Here is a 13,193-nt window from a genome sequence, read left to right on the forward strand (position 1 = left end):
CTTACGTAAATAGGACTAATGCATCATTATTATGGGAGGCTTATTACAATCAAATTCTTAGCTATGTAGTAGCTGTGGTTGGACATAAACACTGGTGCGCGGGGGGGGTGTTTGTGTCAAGTCATAGTTTGGAGACTCAAAAACATCCTGAAGATTGTAAAATTGTGTGCTTCGGCAATGTCTTGTTTGTTTTTTTTTTTTTTGTTGGGGCGTCCGATGTTCCCACTCTTTTTTTGTTGTTTTGTCGTATGTAAGATTCTGTGATCATTCATTCATTTTCTACCGCTTATCCTCACGAGGGTCGCGGGGGGTGCTGGAGCCTATCCCAGCTGTCTTGGGGCGAGAGGCGGGGTACACCTTGGACTGGTGGCCAGCCAATCACAGGGCACATATAGACAAACAACCATTCACACTCACATTCATACCTATGGACAATTTGGAGTGGCTAATTAACCTAGCATGTTTTTGGAATGTGGGAGGAAACCGGAGTACCCGGAGAAAACCCACGCATGCACGGGGAGAACATGTAAACTCGAGGGTGGAATTGAACCCTGGTCTCCTAGCTGTGAGGTCTGCGCGCTAACCACTCGTCCACCGTGCCGCCCCAAATACTGTTGTAATGGAATAAAAATGTGTTTAATAAGTCCATATTGCTGGTGTCATCAGTTTTTCCAGGAAATAATTTTTAACTACAAGAAAAACCAGAAAAATATGGCCTTGTTAACAGTATCGTGATATATGGTATCGTGATAGGTATCGTATCGCCAGATTCCTGCCAATACACACCCCTACTGTTGATATATCATGAGATATCAGCAGTCATAAAAACGGGTCAGCATGGCGGTTCCTCAGTCCTTATCGGGTTCTTCTCATGTTCCTCATGGTTCCAGCAGTACCTTACTCATGCTGCTTTTCCCGGCCCTTCGTTATCTTTCCGGCTCATAACCGTGACCATAACCTCGGCGTATTCCGTCCATCTCATCCCTCCTCTCGCTGGGGATGAGCTTCATGTTGCACTTCACCAATAGCGTTTGCCTCCCAGTTGTCTTGTCCTTTGATGGATGCGCTTGTCTTCTACAAGGTGGTGTAGATGTAGACGAAAACGATAACAAAAAGGTTGAGGAATGTGCCGACAATGCCTAGCATGGCCAAGGTGGACTCCTCCTGCTCCTCCTTGAGCTCCAGTGCTCGAACATCATCAAGGGTGAGAACTGTGGTGCCCATGATCCTGCAGCTCACCTGACCTGGAATCATACAAATAAAATAATATTTGTTAATATTATTTAATTTTATTATTCATAATAATATTTGTTGTTTAAATAAGAAAATATTTTTAAAAATCAATAAAAAAAAAAAATATTTAAATCAATAAAAAATATAAAATTATTAAGGGGGCCCCCTAAAATGTTCTAATAATAATCATTATTATATTATTAGCCTATTATTATTACTATCATCATTCTTCTTCTTCTGAATATTAGTACTACTACTAGTAGTAGTAGGCTAGTATTAGCCTGCTTATTTGGTTGCTTATTAGCCTGCTTTTGCCCTATTATATACAATTTGTCAGATTTTTTTGTAAAAAAATAAATCAAAAATTTAAAAAATCAATGAAAAAAAATCAATAAAAAAAATATGAAATTATTTAGGGGGGCTTAAGAACATTTTAAAATAGGCCTAATGACGCCACTGGCCCTTAGAAGTAAAAAAAAAAAAAAAACATGCTAGGTTAATTAGCCACTCCAAATTGTCCATAGGTATGAATGTGAGTGTGAATGGTTGTTTGTCTATATGTGCCCTGTGATTGGCTGGCCACCAGTCCAGGGTGTACCCCGCCTCTCGCCCCAAGACAGACAGCTGGGATAGGCTCCAGCACCCCTCGCGACCCTTGTGAGGATAAGCGGTAGAAAATGAATGAATGATCACAGAATCTTACATACGACAAAACAACAAAAAAAAGAGTGGGAACATCGGACGCCCCAACAAAAAAAAAAAACAAGACATTGCCGAAGCACACAATTTGACAATCTTCAGGATGTTTTTGAGTCTCCAAACTATGCAGACTTGACACAAACACCCCCCCCCGCACCAGTGTTTATGTCCAACCACAGAAACTATGTAGCTAAGATACCACACAACAGCAGACTTTATGCTAGCAGTTCCCCAGCATGATCTGCCGTCAGTCATGAATATGCTCACCAAAATGTGTGAATGGGGAGATTCCTAATTCCTAAGCTAATCCGCTTGTGTCAAAAGATGATATCAAATATAAGGAATTTGCAATAAGCCATGATTTGTGTGTGTGTGTGTGGGGGGGGGGATAAATCAAGCATCTTACCCTATGGTGGTACATTGTCTTTGACCATCACCATGCTTTTTGCATCCTCATAAGAGCACCTTGGATTAGGGTGTAAGGGTGCACTACAAGTGGAGACTTGCATCTCAGTATGTAATCCCAATAATGGGAAAAATGGAATCAAAGTGTCACTGTACTCCCCAGGGAAAAAAACCACAAGTCCAAACTCCCCCTTCAATCAGACCCTCCCGTATCTCGGAATGTTCTTCTTAATTCTTCTTCTTAATTCTGCCGAAGCACTACCAAAAAAAAAAAAAAAATCACCAATCCTCTCTTCCCATTCCTTCCCAGTCACGGATTTGTCTCAACTCCACACAACTCCCTTGCTTGTTCTGTCGCTTCCATCTTGCTTTGCTTTGGGGTTCCTCTTGGAAGCCGTGCAATTGGTTCATCTCAATCAAGTCCCCCGCTCATGTCTGCCAGACGTGAAGGTCTCTGAAGGAGCCGAGTCTGGGTCTCCGTAATCCAGAGCCGGAAAGATTCCATGGATTAGAGAGGGTGCTGGGGATCTTCACGTTGAGCCGGTGACAGCAGTGTTATGGTGGGTCTTCAACGCCACTTCGACACCCTGGGAGGACTGTGGCATTGCATAACCGAGCAGAATGATGGAGAGAGAGAGAGAGAGAGAGAGCGAGGGAGGGAGAACGGATCCTGATGGTCGTGGCAAAGGAGGAGAATGAGGAGGTTGGGGGGGGGGCGGATATGTGCGAAGGAGAAAAGAGGGTGGGGGAAACAACATTGCTCACGCTTACGCTTCCCCCCCCCTCCACTGCCCTCCCCTCTCCTGCTGTGGGGGCTGCCTCTGCACACAAACACAGCTTCCACCTGAACAAAATGGGTGTGAAAAAAGACGAAAAGGGAGGTAAAGCCATAAAGCCATCCCTAATGTTGCTTTGTATCCGTGTGAAGGGAGGTGCGGGAGGAGGTGGTGAAACAACGGGTGGTTGACGCTAGATGCAAGACAAAGCAGGAGGCTGTGGAAATATGGGGGGGGGGGCGGGGGGTCCTCTATATCTGTGACAGCCACTGTGCTTCCTTTGTTGTCTCTGGTCTTTGTTGATATTTCATCAACAATCAAACTGGTGGCCAGCCAATCCCAGGGCACATATAGACAAACAACCATTCACACTCACATTCATACCTATGGACAATTTGGAGTGGCTAATTAACCTAGCATGTTTTTGGAATGTGGGAGGAAACCGGAGTACAGTTACTGATTGTACCAAATGGAGAGGTAGGATTTAATAAGGTCATATCACCTCCTACTTCGCTACGTGACAAAAAAAAAATATATATATTAAATAATAAATTAATAAATAAAAAAAATGCCACTTATTATGGTACCCATTATGGCATTGGATGCTCATATCACCGAGTACTTCGCTACGTGACTAAAAATAAATATTAAATTATACTAAATTAAATAAAACAAAAATCATAAAAATCAATAAAAAACAAACTTAAACTATATTAGGAAAGCAGGAAGTGAACAAATATAAACAAAATAATTTTCAAAATTAAATAAAATTAAGAAAATAAAGTTTATGGTCATATCACCCCGTACTTTGGTATGTGACAAAAAATTAAAATAAAAAAATAAATAAAAATAAAAATACCTGAAACTATATTAGGAAAGCAGGAAGTGAACAAATGTAAGAGTTAGTGATTGTAAAAGTACCAGATGGAGGGGTAGGATTTAATAAGCTTTGCTTCTTCCTACTCCTTTTGGACATGTGGAACTGGGAACTGATTATGGGATGGACTCAATTGGAATCTGATGCATGTTCAAATGGAATCAAACCATTAGCATTAGCATGATCTTAAATGTGTAAGACAGAACGACTTGCTTCTCCTCTAACGCTGCTGAGACCCATGTCTAATCTCCAATAGCCTTTCTAACACTTGGCTGGGGTTGCATTGCTTGCATGCTACGTTTCTACCAACTAGTGTTTTTTCCTAAGAAGACCCAGAGCTTCAGGCTACTAATGTGATCCACATAGTCTTGCTTTAATCCACATTATTTGCACTTTGTCCACTGAAGCAGACGGTGTTGGCAAAGTCACATCTCAGCCAATCCTTTGTCCCAAAGGGGTCATCAAGACCTGACAAGGTTCTGTCCCGCTTGCACAAAAACCCCCTTTGTTCCTTGCCGTGTCTAGACTTGTTGGTTTTCACCACCATGGGTAACACCCAGAATCTGAGCCAAGGTCATATGGCGGCTTCCGAGGCTGGCTCCGTGATGTCATCATGGAGGATGGTAGTAACAACTAGTGCAACTTTTTTTTTTTTTACTGATTTTTATGATTTTAGTTTAATTTAATTTTTATTTTTTGTCACGTACCGAAGTACTCTGTGATTTGAGCATCCAATGCCGTAATGGGTACCATAGTGCGTGTCAATATAGTGATATATATAGCACATCATGACTGGTTCAAGACTCTTCATCCTTGGATTTAGCAAACATTTGTTCACTTCCTGCTTTCCTAATATAGTTTAAGTATTTGTATTTTTATTTGTATTTTTTTTAATAACATTTTTTTGATTTTTATTTTTTTGTCACTTAGCGAAGTACTCGGTGATATGAGCATCCAATGCCATAATGTGTACCATAGTGCGTGTCAATATAGTGATATATATAGCACATCATGACTGGTTCAAGACTCTTCATCCTTGGATTTAGCAAACATTTGTTCACTTCCTGCTTTCCTAATATAGTTTAAGTATTTGTATTTTTATTTGTATTTTTTTTAATAACATTTTTTTGATTTTTATTTTTTGTCACTTAGCGAAGTACTCGGTGATATGAGCATCCAATGCCATAATGTGTACCATAGTGCGTGTCAATATAGTGATATATATAGCACATCATGACTGGTTCAAGACTCTTCATCCTTGGATTTAGCAAATTGATGTTATTTATTTATTCATTAATTTATTTTATTACTTTTTATTAATTTTTTAAAATTAAAAAAATTTTTTTTTACATTTTTTAAAAATTTTAATTTTTTTTTGTCACGTACTGAAGTACTCGGTGATATGAGCATCCAATGCCATAATGTGTACCATAGTGCGTGTCAATATAGTGATATATATAGCACATCATGACTGGTTCAAGACTCTTCATCCTTGGATTTAGCAAATTGATGTTATTTATTTATTCATTAATTTATTTTATTACTTTTTATTAAATTTTTAAAATTAAAAAAAATTTTTTTTACATTTTTTAAAAATTTTAATTTTTTTTTGTCACGTACTGAAGTACTCGGTGATATGAGCATCCAATGCCATAATGGGTACCATAGTAAGTATCAATATAGTGATATATATAGCACATCATGACTGGTTCAAGACTCTTCATCCTTGGATTTAGCAAACATCAACTGCTTGTATTGTTTCTTGAATTGGCTCATCGTTGTGCATTGTTTCACTTCCTTACTCAATCCTTACTCAACTTATTGCACGGTTAATGTGCAGGATTTTTGGAACACACATTCTGAGTTTTTGTCGCCCTGCAAATTGTCCTCCATGAAAGTTGGTATTGTGTCTTTGGCAGTTCTGGACATGGCCCGCCATGTTCCCCTGTACCGGGCATTATTGGAGCTGCTGAGGGCCATATCGACCTGCACGTCCCTCGTCCCGCTTTTACTGCCGCTGTCTGGAGACCGAGGGCCGGATGAGGAGGAGGAGGATGAAGAGCACTCTGAGGGACAGACTTCTGTCGGGATGCTGCTGGCCAAAATGAAGACGTGTGTGGACACGTACACGAACCGCCTCAGGTGAGATTGGACTATGGTTTTTTTAGTGTAATTGATTAATTTTGAGGTCAAATTCCAAGGGTTGCAGCATCTGTGGTGGTAATATGATTTAAATTTTCAGGATTTGTGTAGGCTCATTGGTGGAAAAGAAGCACAGCCATGATAAAAATATGTCTATACGTGTGCAGCAATGACTGAATAAATGTTTGTATTCCAGGTCAAAGAAAGATAAGAGCAAAGGTGTCGTGAAGACAGATAGCTCGGATCCGGAGCCTGAGGGCCTGACTCTCCTGGTGCCTGACATCCAGAGGACGGCTGAGATAGTCCATGCTGCTACCACCAGCCTGCGGCAAGCAAACCAAGGTGTGCGCATGTGGTCTCCTACTTCCATTCCATAGCCATGAGATGTGGTGTGGCGACGACCGTTACATGTTGGTCAGGTCACAGGTTTATGCTAATGGTTTTATTACATTTGAACATGCATCAGATTCCAATTGAGTGCATCCCATAATCAGTTCCCAGTTCCACATGTCCAAAAGGAGTAGGAAGAAGCTAAGCTTATTAAATCCTACCCCTCCATCTGGTACTTTTACAATCACTAACTCTTACATTTGTTCACTTCCTGCTTTCCTAATATAGTTTAAGGTTGTTTTTTTTACTTTTAATTTTTTGTCACATACCAAAGTACGGGGTGATATGACCATAAACTTTATTTTCTTAATTTTATTTAATTTTGAAAATTATTTTTTTTTATATTTGTTCACTTCCTGCTTTCCTAATATAATTTAAGTTAGGGTTTTTTATAGATTTTTTTATAGATCATTTTAATTTTTATAATTTTAATTTAATTAAAATTTATTAATTTTAAATTATTTTTTTATAATTTAATTTCATTTAATTTAATTTAATTAAAAAAGTTTTTGTCATGTACTGAAGTAGGAGGTGATATGAGCATCCAATGACGGTATCGGAAGTTGAGAGTTGAACATGATCAGCATGTCTGGGTTTTTTTTTTTTTGGCAAAAAAGCTAATATCGGATACCCCTAATAATAATAATAATAATAATAATTAGGACTCCTAATTATTATTAGTTGAATTATTACTCCTAACAAACTAGCGTTTGTTAACATGGCTGAAATGATCCTGAATTGAAATCAGTTCCAACTCCATACCAGTTTGGCAATGACATTCATCCAAGCTTACATTGTGTTTTTATTTTGTCATCCTTCCTGATGAACAGAGAGGAAACTGGTGGAGTCTTCAAGGAAGGTTTCATGCAGACCCAAGCCCCTTTCCATCCTTCGCTCTCTGGAGGAAAAATACGTCGCTGCCATGAAGAAGCTACAATTTGGTGAGATTTCTTTGGAGTTTACTTACTTTTTAATTTTTTTTTTGCAATTTAATGTTACATAGATGATAGAATTTACTAAGACCATCAAAAACCCTATCTAGCTATCTATCATCTAGCTAGCTAGATAGCTAGCTAGATAGCTATCTAGCTAGATAGCTAGCTAGCTAATTACTAATAGCTAGCTAGCTAAAACTAATTACTGTTGCAACGACACATCATCAGTAGGGTAAAACTAACCTGTCTCACGACGGTCTAAACCCCCCTATCATCTAGCTAGCTAGATAGCTAGCTAGCTATCTAGCTAGCTAGATAGGGTTTTTGATGGTCTTAGTAAATTCTATCATCTATGTAACATTAAATAGCAAAAAAAATCAAAAGTTATCGATTTATCTAGCTATCTATCGTTCTATCTATCTAGCTATCGATCTATCTAGCTATCTATCGTTCTATCTATCTAGCTAGCTATGGATCTATCTATCTAGCTATCGATCTATCTAGCTATCTAGCTAGCTAGATGATAGCTAGCTAGCTAGCTTCTATCATCTATCATCTATCAATCTATCTTTTCTAGCGTTCTAGCTAGCTATTGATCTATCTAGCTATCGTTCTATCTATCTAGCTATCGATCTATCTAGCTATCTATCATTCTATCTATCTAGCTATCGATCTATCTAGCTATCTATCATTCTATCTATCTAGCTAGCTATCGATCTATCTAGCATCTATCATTCTATCTATCTAGCTATCGTTCTATCTATCTAGCTATCGATCTATCTAGCTATCTATCATTCTATCTATCTAGCTATCGATCTATCTAGCTATCTATCATTCTATCTATCTAGCTAGCTATCGATCTATCTAGCTATCTATCGTTCTATCTATCTAGCTATCTATCGTTCTATCTAGCTATCTATCGTTCTATCTAGCTATCTATCGTTCTATCTAGCTATCTATCGTTCTAGCTATCTATCGTTCTAGCTATCTATCGTTCTATCTAGCTATCTATCGTTCTAGCTATCTATCGTTCTATCTAGCTATCGTTCTATCTAGCTATCGTTCTATCGTTCTATCTAGCTATCGTTCTATCTAGCTATCGTTCTATCGTTCTATCTAGCTATCATTCTATCTAGCTATCGTTCTAGCTAGCTATTCTGAACACAACAACAATTTCTCATAAGATGGGATGCAGTCTGCTCGTATGAACGCAGTAAAACTTTAGATACAGGTTGACAACACAAGCCTGTAAGCCCGCAGGCAGGGCAAACACTCCCGACCACGCAAGTGAAAATCTGTGTGCGCGCGTCGGTACATTTTGACAGGTTTGCGGAATACGATACATGTAAACCGCGCCGTAGCTGCAGTTTGTGACCCCCCCCCCCCCCAAAAAAAAAACAACAAAAAAACGAATAGCGGAGAATTTGGATCAGCATGTGGACTTTACACGGAGAATGTTTTACACCGCTCTGACTTCCTCTCTGTCCAGACACGTTTGAAATGGTCTCGGAGGACGAGGACGGGAAGCTGATGTTCAAGGTCAACTACCATTACATGTCTCAGGTGAAGAACGCCAACGACACAAACAGCGCATCCAGATCCCGCCGCCTGGCCCAGGAGGCCGTCACCCTTTCCACGTCTTTGCCTCTGTCGTCCTCGTCCAGCGTCTTCGTCCGCTGCGACGAGGAGAGGTTGGACATCATGAAGGTAACCATGGCGACGCCGTGCAAACATCTGCATTCCTTATACAGTGGAACCTCGGTTAGCGTCATTAGATCATCCCAGAAGGTTCGATTCCATCCTCATGAGGGTCATAAGGGTATGCTGGAGCCTATCCCAGCTGACTGATCACATATAGTCAAACAATTCATTCATACCTTTCATTCCTTCTTTATAAGCATTTACCATTATGCATCTAAACCAGAGGTGGGCAAACTACGGCACGGGGGCCATATCCCGCACACCAAGTCTTTAAATACGGCCCGCCCGTCTTTCCAAAGATAAAAAAAATAAGTAATAAAAAAATAATAAAAAATAATTTAAAAAATAAAATAAAAAATAATAAATAATAAAATAAATTAATAAATAAACAAAAAAATAAAAGAATAAAGGAAATGGAAGTAAAGACCCAAGTGTGATTATTTAATTTAAAGAGGTATTTTAAAAAATATTTTTCTTTTAAAATGGTAAATGCTTCTTTATAAGCCATTACCATTACTTTGACTGTTAGAATTATATGTGTCAAATATATAGTCAAAAAGTTTTTAGAACTATATGTGTAAAATATATAGTCAAAAAGTTTTTAGAATTATGTGTAAAATATATAGTCAAAAAGTTTTTAGAATTATATGTGTAAAATATATAGTCCAAAAGTTTTTAGAATTATATGTATAAAATATATAGTCCAAAAGTTTTTAGAATTATATGTGTAAAATATATAGTCAAAAAGTTTTTAGAATTATATGTGTAAAATATATAGTCCAAAAGTTTTTAGAATTATATGTATAAAATATATAGTCCAAAAGTTTTTAGAATTATATGTGTAAAATATATAGTCAAAAAGTTTTTAGAATTATATGTGTAAAATATATAGTCAAAAAGTTTTTAGAATTATATGTGTAAAATATATAGTCCAAAAGTTTTTAGAATTATATGTGTAAAAAATATAGTCAAAAAGTTTGCCCACCCCGATCTAAACTTTGTTGCAAAAGTCTGATCACCACTTGGTGAGCTTTGGGTACTGTGTATATAACCCTCCATCTTGGCAGTCAAACTCTCAAAAAATTGAGTTGCAAATGCCCATTAATCATGGTTAATTAATCTAGAACCATTAGCCATTAATCCCATTAAAAAGTGTCACAATTTGAAGATGCTATTTAAATCATGTGATCCAGAATATCTTATTAGAATAAGATCAGTCAAAGTACAGTTTTATTATAGTATGTTTTTTTTTTTCGACCAAATAAAATAAGACACTTATTCTGCTTATTCTGCCAAATTGTGTTTTTCACCTTACTCGTCATAAATATAAAAATATAAAAATACCAGAATCACCAGAATTGCTTTCCTCTCATTTGCCTCTGGGGGCTTCTTCAGTTCTGGTCCGAGCAGCAACATCAGCAAAGAGCTGGCTGACCTGCGGGGGTCGGCGTTCCGTGTAACAAAGCGTTGCTTTTATTGCAAGCAGTGTCTCTGTTGTTTTGTCTTCAAAGACTTCCTGTCCGGATGGGTTAAGAGGAAGTTCAGACTAATCCGTGTGTGAATATTCCTAGCAACACTGCACGGCATATCAACGTCTGAAGGTGTTTTTGGTTGGGTTAAACCATTATTTCTGTATTCGATTCATCTAGAAAATAGTTTTTCGATGCATCGATTAATCCCTGATTAGTCTCTGAAAACATCAAATACAAACACCGCCGTGAACGAACGGGTCAAAAGAACTAGTTCTTTTTTGCGAACGAATGAACCGCCCATAAAATACCCGTTCAGTCCGCCGGTGAGCTGTTGAGTCGGAACGAACGTGAACATGAGTAAACGGACTGACTCGACACGACTGACCGGTTCTATGCACAGGGGGAGATCACAGTCTAACGACCAATTGACCGAAATGAACGGCTCTTTTTACGGAATGAAGCGGAACGATCCTGTTCACTGAAATGAACGCTTTTGCCCACCACTAATTCTGAGTGAAGGCGCATCGGCATGCGGTTCTTGTGTCTACTTATTTTTTTGTGTCTGTCATCGATCGTCGTCGTTGTTGTTGTTGTTCACCACGCCGTTCTCACGTAGAATTTCTCTTTCAGGTTCTCATCACCGGCCCAGCCGATACGCCGTACGCCAATGGCTGCTTTGAATTCGATGTGTATTTCCCCCAAGACTATCCCAATTCACCTCCGTTGGTCAACCTGGAAACGACCGGTGGACACAGCGTGCGCTTTAACCCCAACCTCTACAATGACGGCAAAGTGAGTGCAAGTATTCACATTTACTTTGTCTTTAATATTTCAACTCAATTGTTCTTAATATTCTGATTTTATATGAATAAAATATAACAGTATATATAAAAATAAAAAATATTAAAATAATAAATATAAAATAAAATAGAAATATACATATATAATATATTAATATAATAAAATATTAATAAAACTAATATTTAGTTTTTCCATCCATCCATTTTCATCCTGTTATAATAATATAACATTATATTAATATAATAATATTTTGGCTTTATTATCGTAGTAATATTTTTAGTCTTTAATATTTCAACTCAATTGTTCTTAATATTCTGATTTTATATGAATAAAATATAACAGTATATATAAAAATAAAAAATATTAAAATAATGAATATAAATAAAAATATATATACACATATAAAAATATATAATATAATATATTAATATAATAAAATATTAATAAAACTAATATTTAGTTTTTCCATCCGTTTTTTCATCCTGTTATAATAATATAACATTATATTAATATAATAATATTTTGGCTTTATTATCGTAGTAATATTTTTAGTTTTTAATATTTCAACTCAATTGTTCTTAATATTCTGATTTTCTATGAATAAAATATAACAGTATATATAAAAATAAAAAATATTAAAATAATAAATATAAAATAAAATATAAATATACATATAAAAATATATAATATATTAATATAATAAAATATTAATAAAACTAATAGTTAGTTTTTCCATCCATCCATTTTCATCCTGTTATAATAATATAACATTATATTACAAATATTTTGGCTTTATTATCGTAGTAATATTTTTTGTCTTTAATATTTCAACTCAATTGTTCTTAATATTCTGATTTTATATGAATAAAATATAACATATATAAAAATAAAAAATATTAAAATAATAAATATAAAATAAAATATAAATATACATATAAAAAATATAATATATTAATATAATAAAATATTAATAAAACTAATATTTAGTTTTTCCATCCATCCATTTTCATCCTGTTATAATATAACATTATATTAATATAATAATATTTTGGCTTTATTATCGTAGTAATATTTTTAGTCTTTAATATTTCAACTCAATTGTTCTTAATATTCTGATTTTATATGAATAAAATATAACAGTATATATAAAAATAAAAAATATTAAAATAATAAATATAAAATAAAATATAAATATACATATAAAAATATATAATATATTAATATAATAAAATATTAATAAAACTAATAGTTAGTTTTTCCATCCATCCATTTTCATCCTGTTATATTAATATAATAATATTTTGGCTTTATTATCGTAGTAATATTTAGTATATATATAGTATAATATATAGTCTTTAATATTTCAACTCAATTGTTCTTAATATTCTGATTTTATATGACTAAAATATGACAAAATATATATAAAAATTAAAAAATATTAAAATAATAAATATAATAAAATATTAAAACTAATATTTAGTTTTTCCATCCATCCATTTTCATCCTGTTATTCAGGTCCGGGTCGTATGTGGATAAAAAACAAAACAAAATAAACCAATGGATTGAGTTGGAATATATGTATGCTGCCATTGTACTTCCTGATAATTTGACCATGTTTATTTTCACTTTTCTTTTCTTGGATGCTCTGCAATCAGAACAGCTTAGAACAAAAGTGAAGAATCCTTCCTCGGTGTAGGAGACGGGTCATCAGGAGTCATCGGTCACACATGTTCTTACTTAAAGTCGACATTTAGACGTAGAC

General features: G+C 35.7%; 1 protein-coding gene across 6 annotated transcripts in view; it reads left to right on the plus strand.

Annotated features, from left to right (window-relative positions):
• The window catches only part of birc6 (baculoviral IAP repeat containing 6), an 87,077-nt gene that overhangs the window by 62,429 nt on the left and 11,455 nt on the right, over positions 1 to 13,193 (plus strand). For all 6 annotated transcript variants that reach the window (XM_058057913.1, XM_058057915.1, XM_058057914.1 and 3 more), the window contains 5 exons: positions 5,910 to 6,132; positions 6,329 to 6,474; positions 7,353 to 7,463; positions 8,947 to 9,164; positions 11,261 to 11,422. In XM_058057913.1, coding sequence (XP_057913896.1) covers positions 5,910 to 6,132; positions 6,329 to 6,474; positions 7,353 to 7,463; positions 8,947 to 9,164; positions 11,261 to 11,422 — 860 coding nt within the window. The remainder of the gene's footprint in view (positions 1 to 5,909; positions 6,133 to 6,328; positions 6,475 to 7,352; positions 7,464 to 8,946; positions 9,165 to 11,260; positions 11,423 to 13,193) is intronic.

The sequence above is a fragment of the Doryrhamphus excisus genome, chromosome 19, assembly GCF_030265055.1.
Source record: "Doryrhamphus excisus isolate RoL2022-K1 chromosome 19, RoL_Dexc_1.0, whole genome shotgun sequence".
In the NCBI taxonomy this organism is placed as follows: Eukaryota; Metazoa; Chordata; class Actinopteri; order Syngnathiformes; family Syngnathidae; genus Doryrhamphus; species Doryrhamphus excisus.